The sequence below is a fragment of the Anoplophora glabripennis genome, unplaced genomic scaffold, assembly GCF_000390285.2.
Source record: "Anoplophora glabripennis isolate ALB-LARVAE unplaced genomic scaffold, Agla_2.0 scaffold36, whole genome shotgun sequence".
NCBI lineage: Eukaryota > Metazoa > Arthropoda > Insecta > Coleoptera > Cerambycidae > Anoplophora > Anoplophora glabripennis.
In genome coordinates, this window is record NW_019416310.1 from 452,506 (window position 1) to 466,028 (window position 13,523).

General features: G+C 34.8%; 1 protein-coding gene across 2 annotated transcripts; it reads right to left on the reverse strand.

The window, feature by feature from the left end:
* Positions 1-1,911: 1,911 nt before the first annotated feature.
* Positions 1,912-12,808, reverse strand: LOC108915980 (nucleolin 1). Of its 2 annotated transcripts, none has more exons than XM_018722161.1 (6): positions 12,682-12,808; positions 11,501-12,400; positions 11,286-11,417; positions 6,781-7,425; positions 5,548-5,631; positions 1,912-2,362 (listed from the first exon to the last, which is right to left on the reverse strand). In XM_018722161.1, exons 1-6 carry the CDS (start codon positions 12,781-12,783, stop codon positions 2,207-2,209), a joined length of 2,019 nt encoding a protein of 672 aa, XP_018577677.1. In that variant the 5' UTR covers positions 12,784-12,808; the 3' UTR covers positions 1,912-2,206. The 2 variants fall into 2 exon arrangements, with proteins under 2 accessions (XP_018577677.1, XP_018577669.1); XM_018722153.1 differs by lacking the exon at positions 5,548-5,631 and adding an exon at positions 4,852-5,296 and having other exon boundaries at positions 2,277-2,362.
* Positions 12,809-13,523: the final 715 nt, after the last annotated feature.

A 13,523-nucleotide genomic window follows, 5' to 3' on the forward strand; every position in this document is an offset into this window, starting at 1 on the left:
CGCGCGTTGGGTGCCGCGTTTGCTCATGTTAGACCAAAAACGTGTTCGAATGAACATTTCCAACGCTCTGTTGGCGCAGTTTAGGCGCAATAAATCCTAGTTTTGGCGCCGATTAATTACTGTAGATGAAACTTGGATATACCATTATATGCCTGAAACAAAAATACAGTCCAGACAGTGGACTGCAAAGGGGGAACCGGCTGCAAAAAAAGCAAAAACTGTATTTCGGCTGGGAAAGTGATGGCGACTGTTTTTTGGGATGGTCATGGAGTTATTTTAATCGATTACCTTCAAAAAGGAAAAACCATTACAGGAGCATACTACGCATCATTACTTGACAAGCTGAAGGCAGAACTTGCAAAAAAACGGCCACATTTGCAGAAAAAGAAAATCTTGTTCCATCAAGACAACGCACCGTCTCACACCTCAGCGGTTGCCACGGCGAAAATCCACGAATTACGGTTTGAACTGCTTGACCATCCGCCTGACTCACCAGATCTAGCCCCAATCGACTTCTTTTTGTTCCCTCATCTAAAAATTGCGCTCGGAGGACAGAGATTTTCGTCAAATGAAGAGGCAATCATCTTTGTGAACAATTATTTTGCAGAGAAAAATGCCGAGTACTATTTGGACGGGTTACAGAGATGGGAGCATCACTGGGAGAAGTGTGTAGAGTTACAAGGAGACTATGTTAAAAAATAAAAAAAATGTCTGGAAAAATATCTTGTACCTTTGTTAGGTCGGAAACTTTTCAGACCACCCTCGTACAATAGAATCTTACTATTTCTACATTTTACTTGGAATTGCTTTTCAATACTGAGATTTTTGGTATTGAAGAACATTTTTTGACTTCATTTGATACAATCAATAAAAAAAAAATTGTATTTTCTTCATACCTCGGTCAAAAGTACGTACTTTCGTCCCTAATAGCAGGGACGAAAGTTTAACATTTACTCCCTGTGAGAAGTACACGCGCGCCCTCTATAACGGCAGGAGGAAAGAATTTCTCATGCGTATTTATACTCGTAACTAGAGACTATTTATTATGTCGCTATAACAAATTGTTAACCGCTGTCATTACTGTTGCTACCTCTAAAGTTAAAAAAAGTAAAATTAATAACGTACTTTCAACCGGCTATGAAGAAAAATCGTATACACTACACGGGCCGAAAATTCAACTTTCGGCCCTTGTGGTGTAATATACTATTATTTCAAATCACTAAATAGGTGCCTTTAAAATAATGAAAAACTCCACTATTTTTTTTAAATACTGTGAGCTATAATTTCATTCTTTTCCATTAGCTTACTTTTTCGATTTCATTTTAAATAATGAAAATTTATTTCATGCACAGTACCACAGTAAAATTTTAGAATAAAGTACTCAAATCTTCGTCTCTTGAGATTGCAGTTTGAATTTTCTTTAATGTTGAAAGTTCATTTTTTAACATCTGTGAATCTTCCTATGAACCACACATTTATCATCTATTTAAATTTTTTTCCTGCCGCTTGTTTGGTGTTTTGCTTTTCTTACACTTGCAGCACTTTTTAAAGCATGATAAATACTTCCGTCGTAGACTTTTGTTAAAGAACTGAATATTTCCACGGTATCATTCACCGACTTATCTGACGTTTGTATGGAATTTCTCTCACAGACATTCATGTGTTAAATTCAATCACTTTGATTAACAGATTAGCCACTAACACCTGAACACAATTCCATTTTTAACATCTAATAACATGACGAAAGTGTACATGCAAACATATTATCTGAACACTATGCAAAATAAACAGCACATTACAATTTTTTTGCAACACACAAAATTATTAGATAGAAAATTGAGGTTCAATTTATTTATGCCTATTTTGTTATTGGATCTTTATTTTCAAAGATGAATAGTAAATAAAACACAATTATTGTATAAACACAAACTCTATTCACATGGCTTCCTTCAAACTCGGTATTTACAAGTGGAATCGATAGCATCAGAAACAGAGTTACACAATACGATAGTTTATGCTTTACATTGTTAATATAAAGTCCCTTTTCATAATCACAGTTATATAAACATATTAAAACATATCTTAATACCTAAGAAGAACGTACATATATAATTTTTGAACAAACACAATGCTTGTGTGAAAAACTGCCAACTTAAAAAGTACTTAATGGAATTGAAAAAATATTATGTGTCTACTTAAAATCAAATTACTCAAATTTTATTGAATTAACGGATGACGTGTCAATAGTGCCGCCACGATACGAACCTCGCTTTTTCTTAGTCTTTTCACGCCTAAACGATTTTCCGCGGGTGTGTTTCAAGTCTAAGTTGGCCTTCTCACCCCAGGATCCTCGGGCATTATACTGTAAATAAAAATGACATTTATACGAGCCGATTTCCACATTTTTGGAGGGTTTTTCCTATTATCCAGGGAAACACAAAAATTAAAAGTGAATAAGTCCAGTTTTCAAGTAAAATTTAACAGCTATTAATTTAACATACCAATACCTTGATTTGTTTAATATACAGATTATTTAAAATTTTTGTTAGTTTTTTCATAATAGCGGTTTATAATTCTCGACATATTTTTAAAAGGGCCTAAAAACCATGCCAATAACTTTTTATTTGACAACTATACTAGTTGAAGCAAAATTTCAAGACAACTTTTGTAATATACAATGTGTCCCACTTTCATGGAGCTACCGCGAAATCTCGCCTGATATCCCAATATTTTGAAACTGGTGGCAAATATATACCTATAAAGGGAGTCTTTAAATATAACCACATTTGATTGTAGTCAGAGGCGAACCATTCTGAGATGGAAAAAGGGGTCGATTTTTCAAAAAAAAGATATTAACGATTTTTTTTTAAACTAGTAAGATAATTATTCTTAATCAGCACCTTTAGAAACCCCTTTGTACAAGATTACATCGTTGTGGGTTCGAAGGTGTTTCAGATACGGGTCGTCGAAAAACAATTTTTTTCAACTTAAAACAATTTGTATCTGTAAAACGGGCTGTCAAATGAAAGAAAATTATTCTATATTTTCTGTTTAGAATAATGTATTATACTGGTATGAAATGATTCTACAACAAAATAATAATTTTTTTAATAAGGCAAAAATTCTAATTTGTACGATTGTTGCAAAATGAAAATTAGAATTTTTGCCTTATTAAAAAAATTATTTTGTTGTAGAATAATTTCATACCAGTACGATACATTATTCCAAACAAAAACTACAGAAATTTTTTTAATTTGAGAGCTCGTTTTACAGATTCAAATTAATTTAAGTTGATAATTTTTTTTTTTTGACCGCCCATATCTCAAACATCTTTTACCCACAAAGATGTAATCTTGTACAAAGGGGTTTCTAATGGTGCTGATTAAGAGTACCTTACTAGTTTTTTTTCCAAAAAAATTGCAGATACTTTTTTATTTTTAAATCGAGCCTTTTTTCCATCTCAGAATCAGACACCTCTCACTACAATCAAATATGGTTACGTAACAAAAACTGGATGTGTGGTAGTTTATTTGTTAGTTCTCAGAACAGATGGGCCAACTCAGACAGTAAGATATTTCAGTCAACAAATAATTAAAAGTTAAGGGTTTTCAAGTAGGTTTAGCGTCGTCGAGAGATTAGTGCCTCTTGAAATTTGCAAAGTTGTCCTTCGAAGGCTTATAAAATTCAGCAATGTTTTTGAACAAGTAGACTTAGATAGTCGGGGCCATGTATCGGGCATCTGGTATTCGACTAACTGCATCAGTTCAGCCCATGGTGAAGGGAAGAATCGATATTTCTAATAACGTACGAAATACGTTTGCAAATATGTAGAAATTACAAGATAATTAAATAAGTTATTAGAATATTGTGAGGAAAATAATAATAGATCAAATAGCTGGTTTTTAGGCAGATTTTCCAAGCTATAAGAATAGATTAAATGAAACTGACTAATCAGTCCCGTGTTGCTATACGGAATCACAAGAGGAAGGTGTAGGGTTACTTGTAAGTTCGGTTTAATCACAAAATTATTTAGATAATTGTAAATTCAGTTAATTAGATAACATTAACATGGTATAGTTATGCCAAAACGTCCCTATATTCAGAGATCCCGCCAATAAGATGAGAACCGAAATTTCAGAATCCAAGAAATGGGCATGTCGAAGCGCAATGTCGAATTCAGGAGAGATCTCCAAAAAGGGCAATTTCTCCTTGGGTCCCACATTAAGCAGCCTACTTAGTTTTAGAGTCTCGGGTTAATTTAATAATGGATAAAGTTTTTCCAATTTTTGCTATGGATCTTGTATTCCCTGAATCTGGGTACACTGTTGCGTGTAAATGAATGAATGTTTGTTCGAGACTATTGTGTTACCGTTGTTTTGTTTTTATTGTTATTATAACCTTCCTGGAATGTTTTGGTGTTTTCTTGTTCTTCCAATTTAAGTGTCAGCCTATACAACCAATAACTGGATTACCTTGTACATGAGCAACATACGGTAAGTGTCTTGTATTCATTCTCTGAACATACCACATTTCTAAGGTCCCACATATTAATTAAAGTGTAATGATAATTATAAACTCCCTTTCGAGAAGTAAATGGTAAACTTTTTTGCAAATTAATATCGATATGATACTGGTCATAATGGTAGATGGTTAAATAAATAACCCATCAGGTTACAGTTACATCCAAATCTAAAGACACACTTTATAGGTACCTATATTCACCACCAAAGATTCAAAATATTCGGATATCAGGCGAGCAAGATATCAGGGTAGGACACATTGTATACTTCTCATATTGAATAAAAATGGAATTAATTAATAAAAAAACTAGTTAGCTCAAAATATACTTACATCTAAATTAAAATTGTATACACATCTAATCGTCAAACGTTATCTTCTTATTCTCTGCAGGCTTTGATCCAAAACTGTCTCTCTGATTGAACCCTTTGTTACCGAAACCGCCCCTTCCCCCGCCACCTCCGTCACCGAAGGACTTCCTAAAGCCGCCGCCTCCTCGCCCACCCCTATCGTTCCTGAAGTTTCCGCCACCACGTCCTCCCCTATCGTTACCATCAAACGATTTCCTGAAACCGCCACCTCCTCGACCACCTCGATTGTTAAACCCACCGAAAGAATTCCTACCGCCACCGTCTCCGTCACCGTCGCGGTTTCCTCTAAATCCTCCCCGATTTCCCCCTCGGCCACCTCTGTTACCGCGGAAGTTATTATTATTACCCCCACGATTACCCCCTCGATTGCCCCCTCGACCGCCAAACGAATTTCTACGATCATCATTCTAGCGTGCGAAATTTTATGGTGGTTCAATTAAAGAGACAGGGTACATTCCAGATCAAGTACGGGGGCAAATATGGAAAGAAAGAAAAACTGTATTAGTACAACAGACAGGCGAACCATCCATTAGGCAACGTGCAAACTCCAAAATGATTGGATCTTTTTAATATCATTACGATGTGTTTCTGATACACTACTACAAACCCTGTAGAGAGTTCGCGCTATCCGTTGCACCCTTTCGAGATTGCACGTTACCTTAGCTTCAAAAGAATTGTCATTTAATCGTGGATCTATTTGCACCTCTTCATCTCTCACCCTTCGGAATGGAGTATTTTTTTGCTAAAATCACCAAACAAACATTTCTAAGTAATAAAATCTCTTAAATGACTGCTAAAATGATTTATCTCAAATTGGAAATAATTTGGGTATGAAGAGGATAAGAAATAGACGAGGGTTGCCTTTAATATTTCATGAATAGAGGGAAAAAAAATAATATGTAGCTTACTATTATCGTCTTTCAAAATATTCTCCATAAAGATACACTTTTGCATGCATTTGAACCAATTTTCGAAGCACTTTTTCCATTCCGATTGAACCACCTCAAAAACGTGCCATTTTGAACACTTCAGGCATCAAAAACCGTTGATCTCGTAATTTATGTTTGATGTGTGGGAATAAAAAGTCATTGGGTGCCAAATCAGGGCTGCACTGTGGATGGCTCATCAATTTGACTTCTTCAGCTCTCAAAAAGTCTTTTATTTGAGCCGATGTGTGAGAGCTCTTATTTCCAAGAACAATGAATCTTCGGCGTTTGATTTCCCTTATTTTTCTGAAGACTTCTGTCAAACAAATGGTTGTGAACAATTCAAAATTGACCGTCCGACGTGGCACTAATGGTACAGTTACCACATGCCCAGTTTTTCCGAACAACTTTTGTTGGATTTGGCTCATCTTGAAAGACCCATACAGTTGACTGCTGGGCTCACAAGCATAGAGCCACGATTCGTCACCTGTTGAGACGATACAGATGTGTTTTGAAGCATAGTGATCGTATTTCTAAAGCATTTCCTTTGACCAATCGACACGAGCTAAATTTTTTAGAGGCCAATCAATGTTTTCTGGAACAACAACCGATTTTGGACGACCTTCACGAAATTCATCACTGAGCGAACCGCGACCACGATTGAATTCCGTATACCATCGATATACAGTGATTTTTGATGGCATTTCATCGCCAAAATTCGAATTAAGTTCATCGATGCACTGTTGAGATAATCCACAGCAAAAGTTGTAAAAAATAATCGCACGGAAATGTTCACGACTTAATTCCATTTTTTGGCCGAGATTAATTTTTCAAGTCACTGTAAACAACACAACGTCAAAACATTTTGAGTAAATATATATTCCCAAAATATAAAAGGCAACCTTCGTACAACAAAATTCATACAAGAATCGGAAATGAATTGAGAGCGAAATGTAATTACTCACCCAATTGTTCCCATTAAAGCTGTTATTTTGCCCGGCTTTAACAAAGTTGTCATATTTCGGTTTTTTAATTTTTAACTCCACTTCTTCCTCTTGTTCTTCTGATTCCTGTCTGCCGACCTTTGCTACTTTCTTGGGTGGTTTTTCTTCATCGTCTTCATCTTCATCCGAAGATGCTGATTTTTTATTAGCCGCTGCCTTTTTAGGAGCCGCTTGCGGTTTTGGTGGAACTTTAACCGTTTCCTCATCGTCGCTTGAATCTTCCTCGGAACTTTCTTCCTGTGCTGGTTTCTTTGCCGGAGTGGCGACCTTCGCTGCTGGTTTTTTAACGGCTACAGCTTTAGTTTCTTCTTCTGAACTCTCTTCTTCAGAACTACTTTCTTTTGCCTTCTTCGCAGGAGTGACTGCTTGCTTTTTGGGCTGGGGCTTTTCATCTTCGGAGTCGTCCCCCGAACTGCTTTCATGTTTCCTCTTCGCAACTGGTGTTGGTTTTGCTGGTGTTTTAACCGCCGGTTTCTTGGGTTCTTCTTCTTCTTCTGAAGAGTCCTCGCTGCTGCTTTCCTTCGTGACTTTTGCTGGCTGTACTTTAACGGGTGTCGGTTTCACAGGGGCAGCTTTCTTGGGAGCTTCTTCCTCATCTGATGAGTCCTGAAATAAAATATTCAATTAAGATAGTACTATTCTACCAATAATACGAGGTGATCCCTGTATGAGTGACATACATTTAGTACATACATGTATAACAGCATGAGACCTAAATTAAAAAAATGTATGGAATGGTTTGGAGGTTTTCATAGCAGTTGTCAATAGTTAAACAGTGTCTGGTATGATTACGGCTTCATCAGTTTAGAGTTTATGTTTCCAGGGACTTAAAAGTCCTTTTCTATAGAAAAACCTCTGATAGTTTTTTGTGAAGAGAACAATATGTTTCTCAAAATATCAAGAACTGCAAACAGTTTCAACATTTCTTCTGAAGGCAGAAATGTTTTTCAAATGTCGAGAAATCTAAACTGAAGATTAAGTTAATAATCAACACTTACGAAATGAAAGGAAATAACGAGCGTTCAAATAAAAACGTGGTCCAAGTTGGCTCTGACACATTGGACAAAGGGAGTAGCTTATAGCGACCAAGTTAACCTCATTTCTCAACGAGCTTTATAGCAGCTGTCAGTTTCAATAACGTTAATGACTATATAACTTTATTTTAAAGAATAATCGTGATAACAATAACAAACAATTATAGGAGAACAAACGCAAATCTTTTTTTAACAGTGTGGCAGGTACCGGCTGATACTCCCACCATTTGTGATAAAACAAGTACAGAAGTTCTTGGCGCATTTTCCATTATTTGTTGGACATTTTCTTTTAATTCTTCAGTCCGCTTTTTAGGTCGGCCGCTTCCTTCTTTTCTTGTTACACTGCCCGTTTCACGAAAAACATTAACACAACGCTGAACTGCACTTTGAAAAATTTTGTACTCAACAACGCCGGGAAATTGATTTTGAAATTCTATGAAACATTCCTCAATAGAATACTTCCATATTCCATCAATCTTGCGTCCATTTCTAAAGTAGGACTCTATGATAAACACTTTTTGTTCTTGAGAAAACACCATTTTAAACGCTTTTTAAAACGAAAATATTCAAATTGATAGCGGCGATATAGCGCTTTGACAGATGACGTTTAAGTTCATTTGCTATACGCTACGCCCTACGTCCAAATTTTCAGAACCAACTTGACCACGTTTTATTTGAACGCTCGTTGCTTTTAAATGTAAACACAATTTACTTGTTTAAGCATTGGCTTATTCTATGCAAAAATATAAAAAACATTATTTGTCAATATTGTGTAACAATTGGATATCATGACAAATTTATGGTAACCGGATTTCAGACGTTAACCACATGCTAGGTTATTTGTTATGATTAGGGATACTAATTTGCGCAAAAAAAACAATCTAATTTCGCAAAAACAAAAATCGAAAATCCAAAATTTCGCTTTCGCTTTATTCGCTAAAACCAAAAACAAGGCAAAAAAAAATTTTTTTAGAGGTCACTCAAGATTTTTAATAATTTCCAAAATCGTCATAAATAGAATATTTTTCTCGTTATTTTATCATTTTCTAGGTTGAAGAAAATCTCAATTCTGAAAATTTCAAATTGATATTTTAATTTCTAAAGGTTACTCATAATTATTTTATGTAGTAGTGTATCTATGTTTTCGAGCGACCTCTAAAAAATAAATATCAACGAACTAATAATTTTTTTTATTGAATTTGATGAACAAGAATAGAAATAAATCAACACTTATATTTTAAAAAATTAAAAAATTATAAATATTTGATACTCGCAATGCGGTAGTAAAGGACCCCGCACTTTTCTTATGCGAAGTGGGTTTCGACCAATTTTTTTGAAACTTCGCAGGATGATAGTTCTTAATACGTAGATCAAAAGTCTCAATGGGCACAAGGCCCTAAATCCACCCCTTCCCCCCAAAACTGCCTCCAAGTAGCAGGGGGATTTAACATCAACCCAACAACGACCCCAAACAACCACATTTTTGACTATCAAACTACCCCACTTGACCCCGCCCCCCACGAATCAGCCTACGGATTTTCCAGATTACTGTATTTTATAGTTGCACGTATTTTTTGCACGTATATTTGCACGTATATTTTTTGCGCATATTTTTTCACGCTAAATTAGAATCTGCAACTCAATTTTACGGAATCGGGTCAGGAAAATTGTTATTAACAATTTAATTGTTTATATAGCTGTAGAAAGTTTATTTGTCATTTTATGAAAAAATATTTCAAGTCAGTTATTTATTTTGATAAAATCTAAAAAAGTTTTTGTTTTTTTCGAAAAAGTAATATTCAAGCTGCAAAACGCTGTTAAACTTAACACACGTATATATCTACAGTGTCGGAAAGTTCCCATGGTTCATCGGCCGTTACGTGAGAGCGATAAAGTCATAGAAATCCGTACGATAGAGAAAGATGGCTATAATGAAGGCGTCTTAATAGTCACCGCCCATTTCGCCCTTCCACAATTACACCCCTCCCTACCTGGAGTCAGTTTTTGGCAGGGAAGGGGTGGATTTGGGGATTTGTGCCCAATGAGACCTTTGATCTACATGTTAAGAACTATCTATCTGCGAAGTTTCAAAAAAATTGGCCGAAACCCACTTCCCATAAGAAAAGTGTGGGGTCCTTTTACCTCGAGAAATTTTTTTAGAGGTCGCTCGAAAACATTTTAGGTATACTGCTTTTAAAGTTAAAATAATTATGAGTGACCTTTAGAAATTAAAATATCGATTTGAAATTTTCAGAATCGAGATTTTTTTCCACCTAGAAAATGATAAAATAATGAGAAAAAAAATTTTTTAAAAATTACATTTTTGACGATTTTGGAAATTTTTAAAAATCTTGAGCGACCTCTAAAAAATTTTTTTTTAGCTGATTTTTTGAGGGAACTTAAAACATGATAAACTAATATATTTTCACAAGACAAAAAAAAATAGTTGTTTTTGGGCCACCCTAATATGAATGTTGATGTTACTAATTGTAAGAAAAACTATTTGTTTCAAAATAATTACTTTTGCTGGTTTATAAAGAATCCATAATAAAATTAAAATACTAATCTGATAGATCTGAAATATTTTTTAAAATCATTTCAACTTTTGAATAAAAAGTATTTGTTACTATTTTTAGAAAGCACTGCGTTAGGTTTGTGAATTTCAGTATGAATGACCTCTGACAATGACATAGTTTATATGAACTACATAGTATCAATTCACGTAATATACTTGGGCGTTAGATGAGCGAAAAGAACAAACGACAAAAGTTAATTTGGAGAAACGGGAATCTCATAACTCTCAAGTGAGTTTATGCTCCAGCAGCAGGATATGAAAAATTACAAAAAAAAAAGTAAAAAAAATTAGTTCTCACGACGGAATTTGAAAAAACAAATTATCCTCTATAAATATGACTCATTCAAAGTTAAGACCCTTCATATTGTTGACAATAACTCCAGTAGAAGCTTAAGAAGAATTGCATTTGAATTGTGTATCAACGAGCTGCAGTGTACATAAAATACTTAAACGACGGAGGTTGTCCAGACTAATTTACAAACAAATCTATTAACGTTCACGTCGGCCTAGTGGATTATTTAATTGTCAATTCTTCCCAGAAGACTAACGCAACATAAATATTCAGATCTTTTCCACTCGACAAAAAAAAATGTATTTACACAATGGAGCGATTACACATATTTTTCAAGATGTCTGACATTTAAATGAAGTATTTGGGGAACGTCGGATTGGAAAAAATGTGTCACATCTTTAACCTACCTAGTTGCCAAATACAAATCTTTTACTTTAACACAACACAACCATACATGCTGTTGTCAAATCTAACAGAAACACTTTAGGCTTCTTTTTAAAATATCTTTGAAATTGATTTGTGTTTCATATTGAACATACACACTTACCACATTACATGTACTTACTTCTGAACTAGATTCTGCCTTCTTTTGAACAGGTTTTGGCACTGCCTTCACAGGCGTTTTTTGAGGAACTGCCTGTTTTGCACTTTTCTGGTTTTTATTTTTAGGAGTAGCTTCCTCTTCCTCGGATGAATCCTGTAACATTAACACATTAAGCATTAATCAACAAATTACTTGAATTTATCCAAAAAAAATATTACTGGTAAAACAATACTTACATCTGAACTGGACTCCTGTTTCTTCTGAACAGATTTTGCCACCACTGGTGCTTTCTGTGGTGCTGCCGGCTTTGCAGTTTTCTGAACTGTCTTTTTGGGCGCTTCATCTTCAGAAGAATCCTCGGAACTACTTACTTGTTTTTTCTGTACAGGTTTTGCTACAGGCTTCACTGCAGGTTTTTGTGGAGGAGTCTCATCTTCATCTGAAGGATCTTCCTCTGAACTATCCTTTTTCTTCTGCACTGGTTTCTGTGGTTGTTTCTGAACTGGTTTTGCAGGCTCTTCTTCATCCGAAGAATCCTCTGAACTACTTTCCTGTTTTTTCTGAACAGGTTTATTTACTTTTTGTTGAACAGGCTTAGCAGCAGGTTTTTTAGTTTCTTCTTCATCTGAAGAATCATCTGAACTACTTTCCTGTTTTTTACTGACAGGTTGTTGTTTCTGGACAGGTTTTGCAGCAGGCTTTTGCACCTTCTCTTCTTCGGAAGATTCCTCAGATGAACTATCTTTTTTCTTTTGAACTGGTTTAGCAATAGGTTTTACTGTCGCTTTAGGAGCAGGTTTAGTTGCTTCCTCTTCATCGGAAGAGTCTTCTGAACTACTTTCTTGTTTTTTTTGTGGTGGTTTAGCTGGTTGTTTCTGTGCTACAGGCTTTGCTGTAGGTTTTTTAACTTCCTCCTCTTCGGAACTGTCGTCACTACTAGATTTTTGTTTCTTCTGGCCTGGTTTACCTTGTTTTAGTACGCCATTTAAAAGTTTTGGCTTTGGTGCCTCTTCCTCTTCACTGCTACTCTCATCACTTTCTGCGGTTTGTAGCTTAATTTGTTTTGCTTTCGGTCCAGAATTTAAATAATGAGTCAATATTTCATTAAAGGTGGGTGCTCCCTTCACAAGTCCACTCTAAAAATAAAGGAAAAATAGAAGTTTTAACAAAATAAACTCAAATTAAATAAAATTTTAATTGAACGAGTTTAAAGCCAGGAGACATAGGAACATTCAAAACTTTTCAAATATTAATAACAGTAACGAATTCTGGAGCACACTGACTATTTCAAATTAAATTTAGGTGAATGTAGAACAAAAAACACGTGGTGGATGAACACACACGAAGCTCTGAATTATTTATGAAAGTACAACAGTTTAAAACACATTAAATATTTTAAGTTAAATTAGACACTTACCGCATTGGTTTTCTTTTGAAAAACAGAGGCTAAGTTTTTGTCCTGTTTGTTCAAATAATCAAAAATTACGGCAGAAGCCACGCTTTTTGTGTTGTCCGCCATGTCGACTATAAAAAGGATAACCAAGAACGCGTTTGTTCACAAATTCAATATCGAATTGAAAGCGCATGCTCCTCACTCAAATTTTATCTAAACCAGGTACGTTCAGAAATTTTAATAGCTTTGTTTCTAAAGTAATCCAAAACAGTTTGAAGGGAACTAAATTCAAGTGCATTTACTTTAATAATACTTTATATACTTGTAAGAAATAAAATGACAAAAATCAAATTTAACAGTGGTAATACTACACGGATTGTAAACGTAAACGTAATAAGAATGGATTCTGCAGTTGGCTTTAGCGCAAAAGTACAGATGTCCCTGATGATCTTTCTATACGGTATAGAATAATATAGCCATAATAAATTAATATAACATAATTTATCAGTCAAGTTCTGGCGGCCAATTTTTCAAATGATATTTGGTTGCTATAAAGGTATAAGTCCGTATTATGGCTGTTACCATAAAATTTAGTTAAATCTAGTATAAATTTATTTTAATAAATCAACAAAGTAGGGAAGCAAGCATATTCATCATTAGTAAAATTTGGCATAATTCTTGTTAATTTACACCCATAAAGTATTTAGCTGATAACAGTGACAACTTACAGAAGAGTTAATTGTAACAACTGGCATGACAGCAGCACACTTAGTTTTTCTTTGATTGATTGCAATCATATACGGTGTGAGGTGAATGGTAATACATTTTATTTTTTATTAATAAACGAAAAGTTTTAAAGGAAAATT

What these genes read in the sequence shown, in the direction of transcription:
- LOC108915980 (XM_018722153.1), bottom strand. Translation starts at nt 12,783, where the DNA reads ATGGCGGACAACACAAAAAGCGTGGCTTCTGCCGTAATTTTTGATTAT. An exon ending in AACAGGAGTCCAGTTCAGAT is followed by an intron (nt 11,418 to 11,500) that starts GTAAGTATTGTT and finishes TTAATGTTACAG; the next exon opens with GATTCATCCGAGGAAGAGGA. An exon ending in AGGCAGAATCTAGTTCAGAA is followed by an intron (nt 7,426 to 11,285) that starts GTAAGTACATGT and finishes ATTTTATTTCAG; the next exon opens with GACTCATCAGATGAGGAAGA.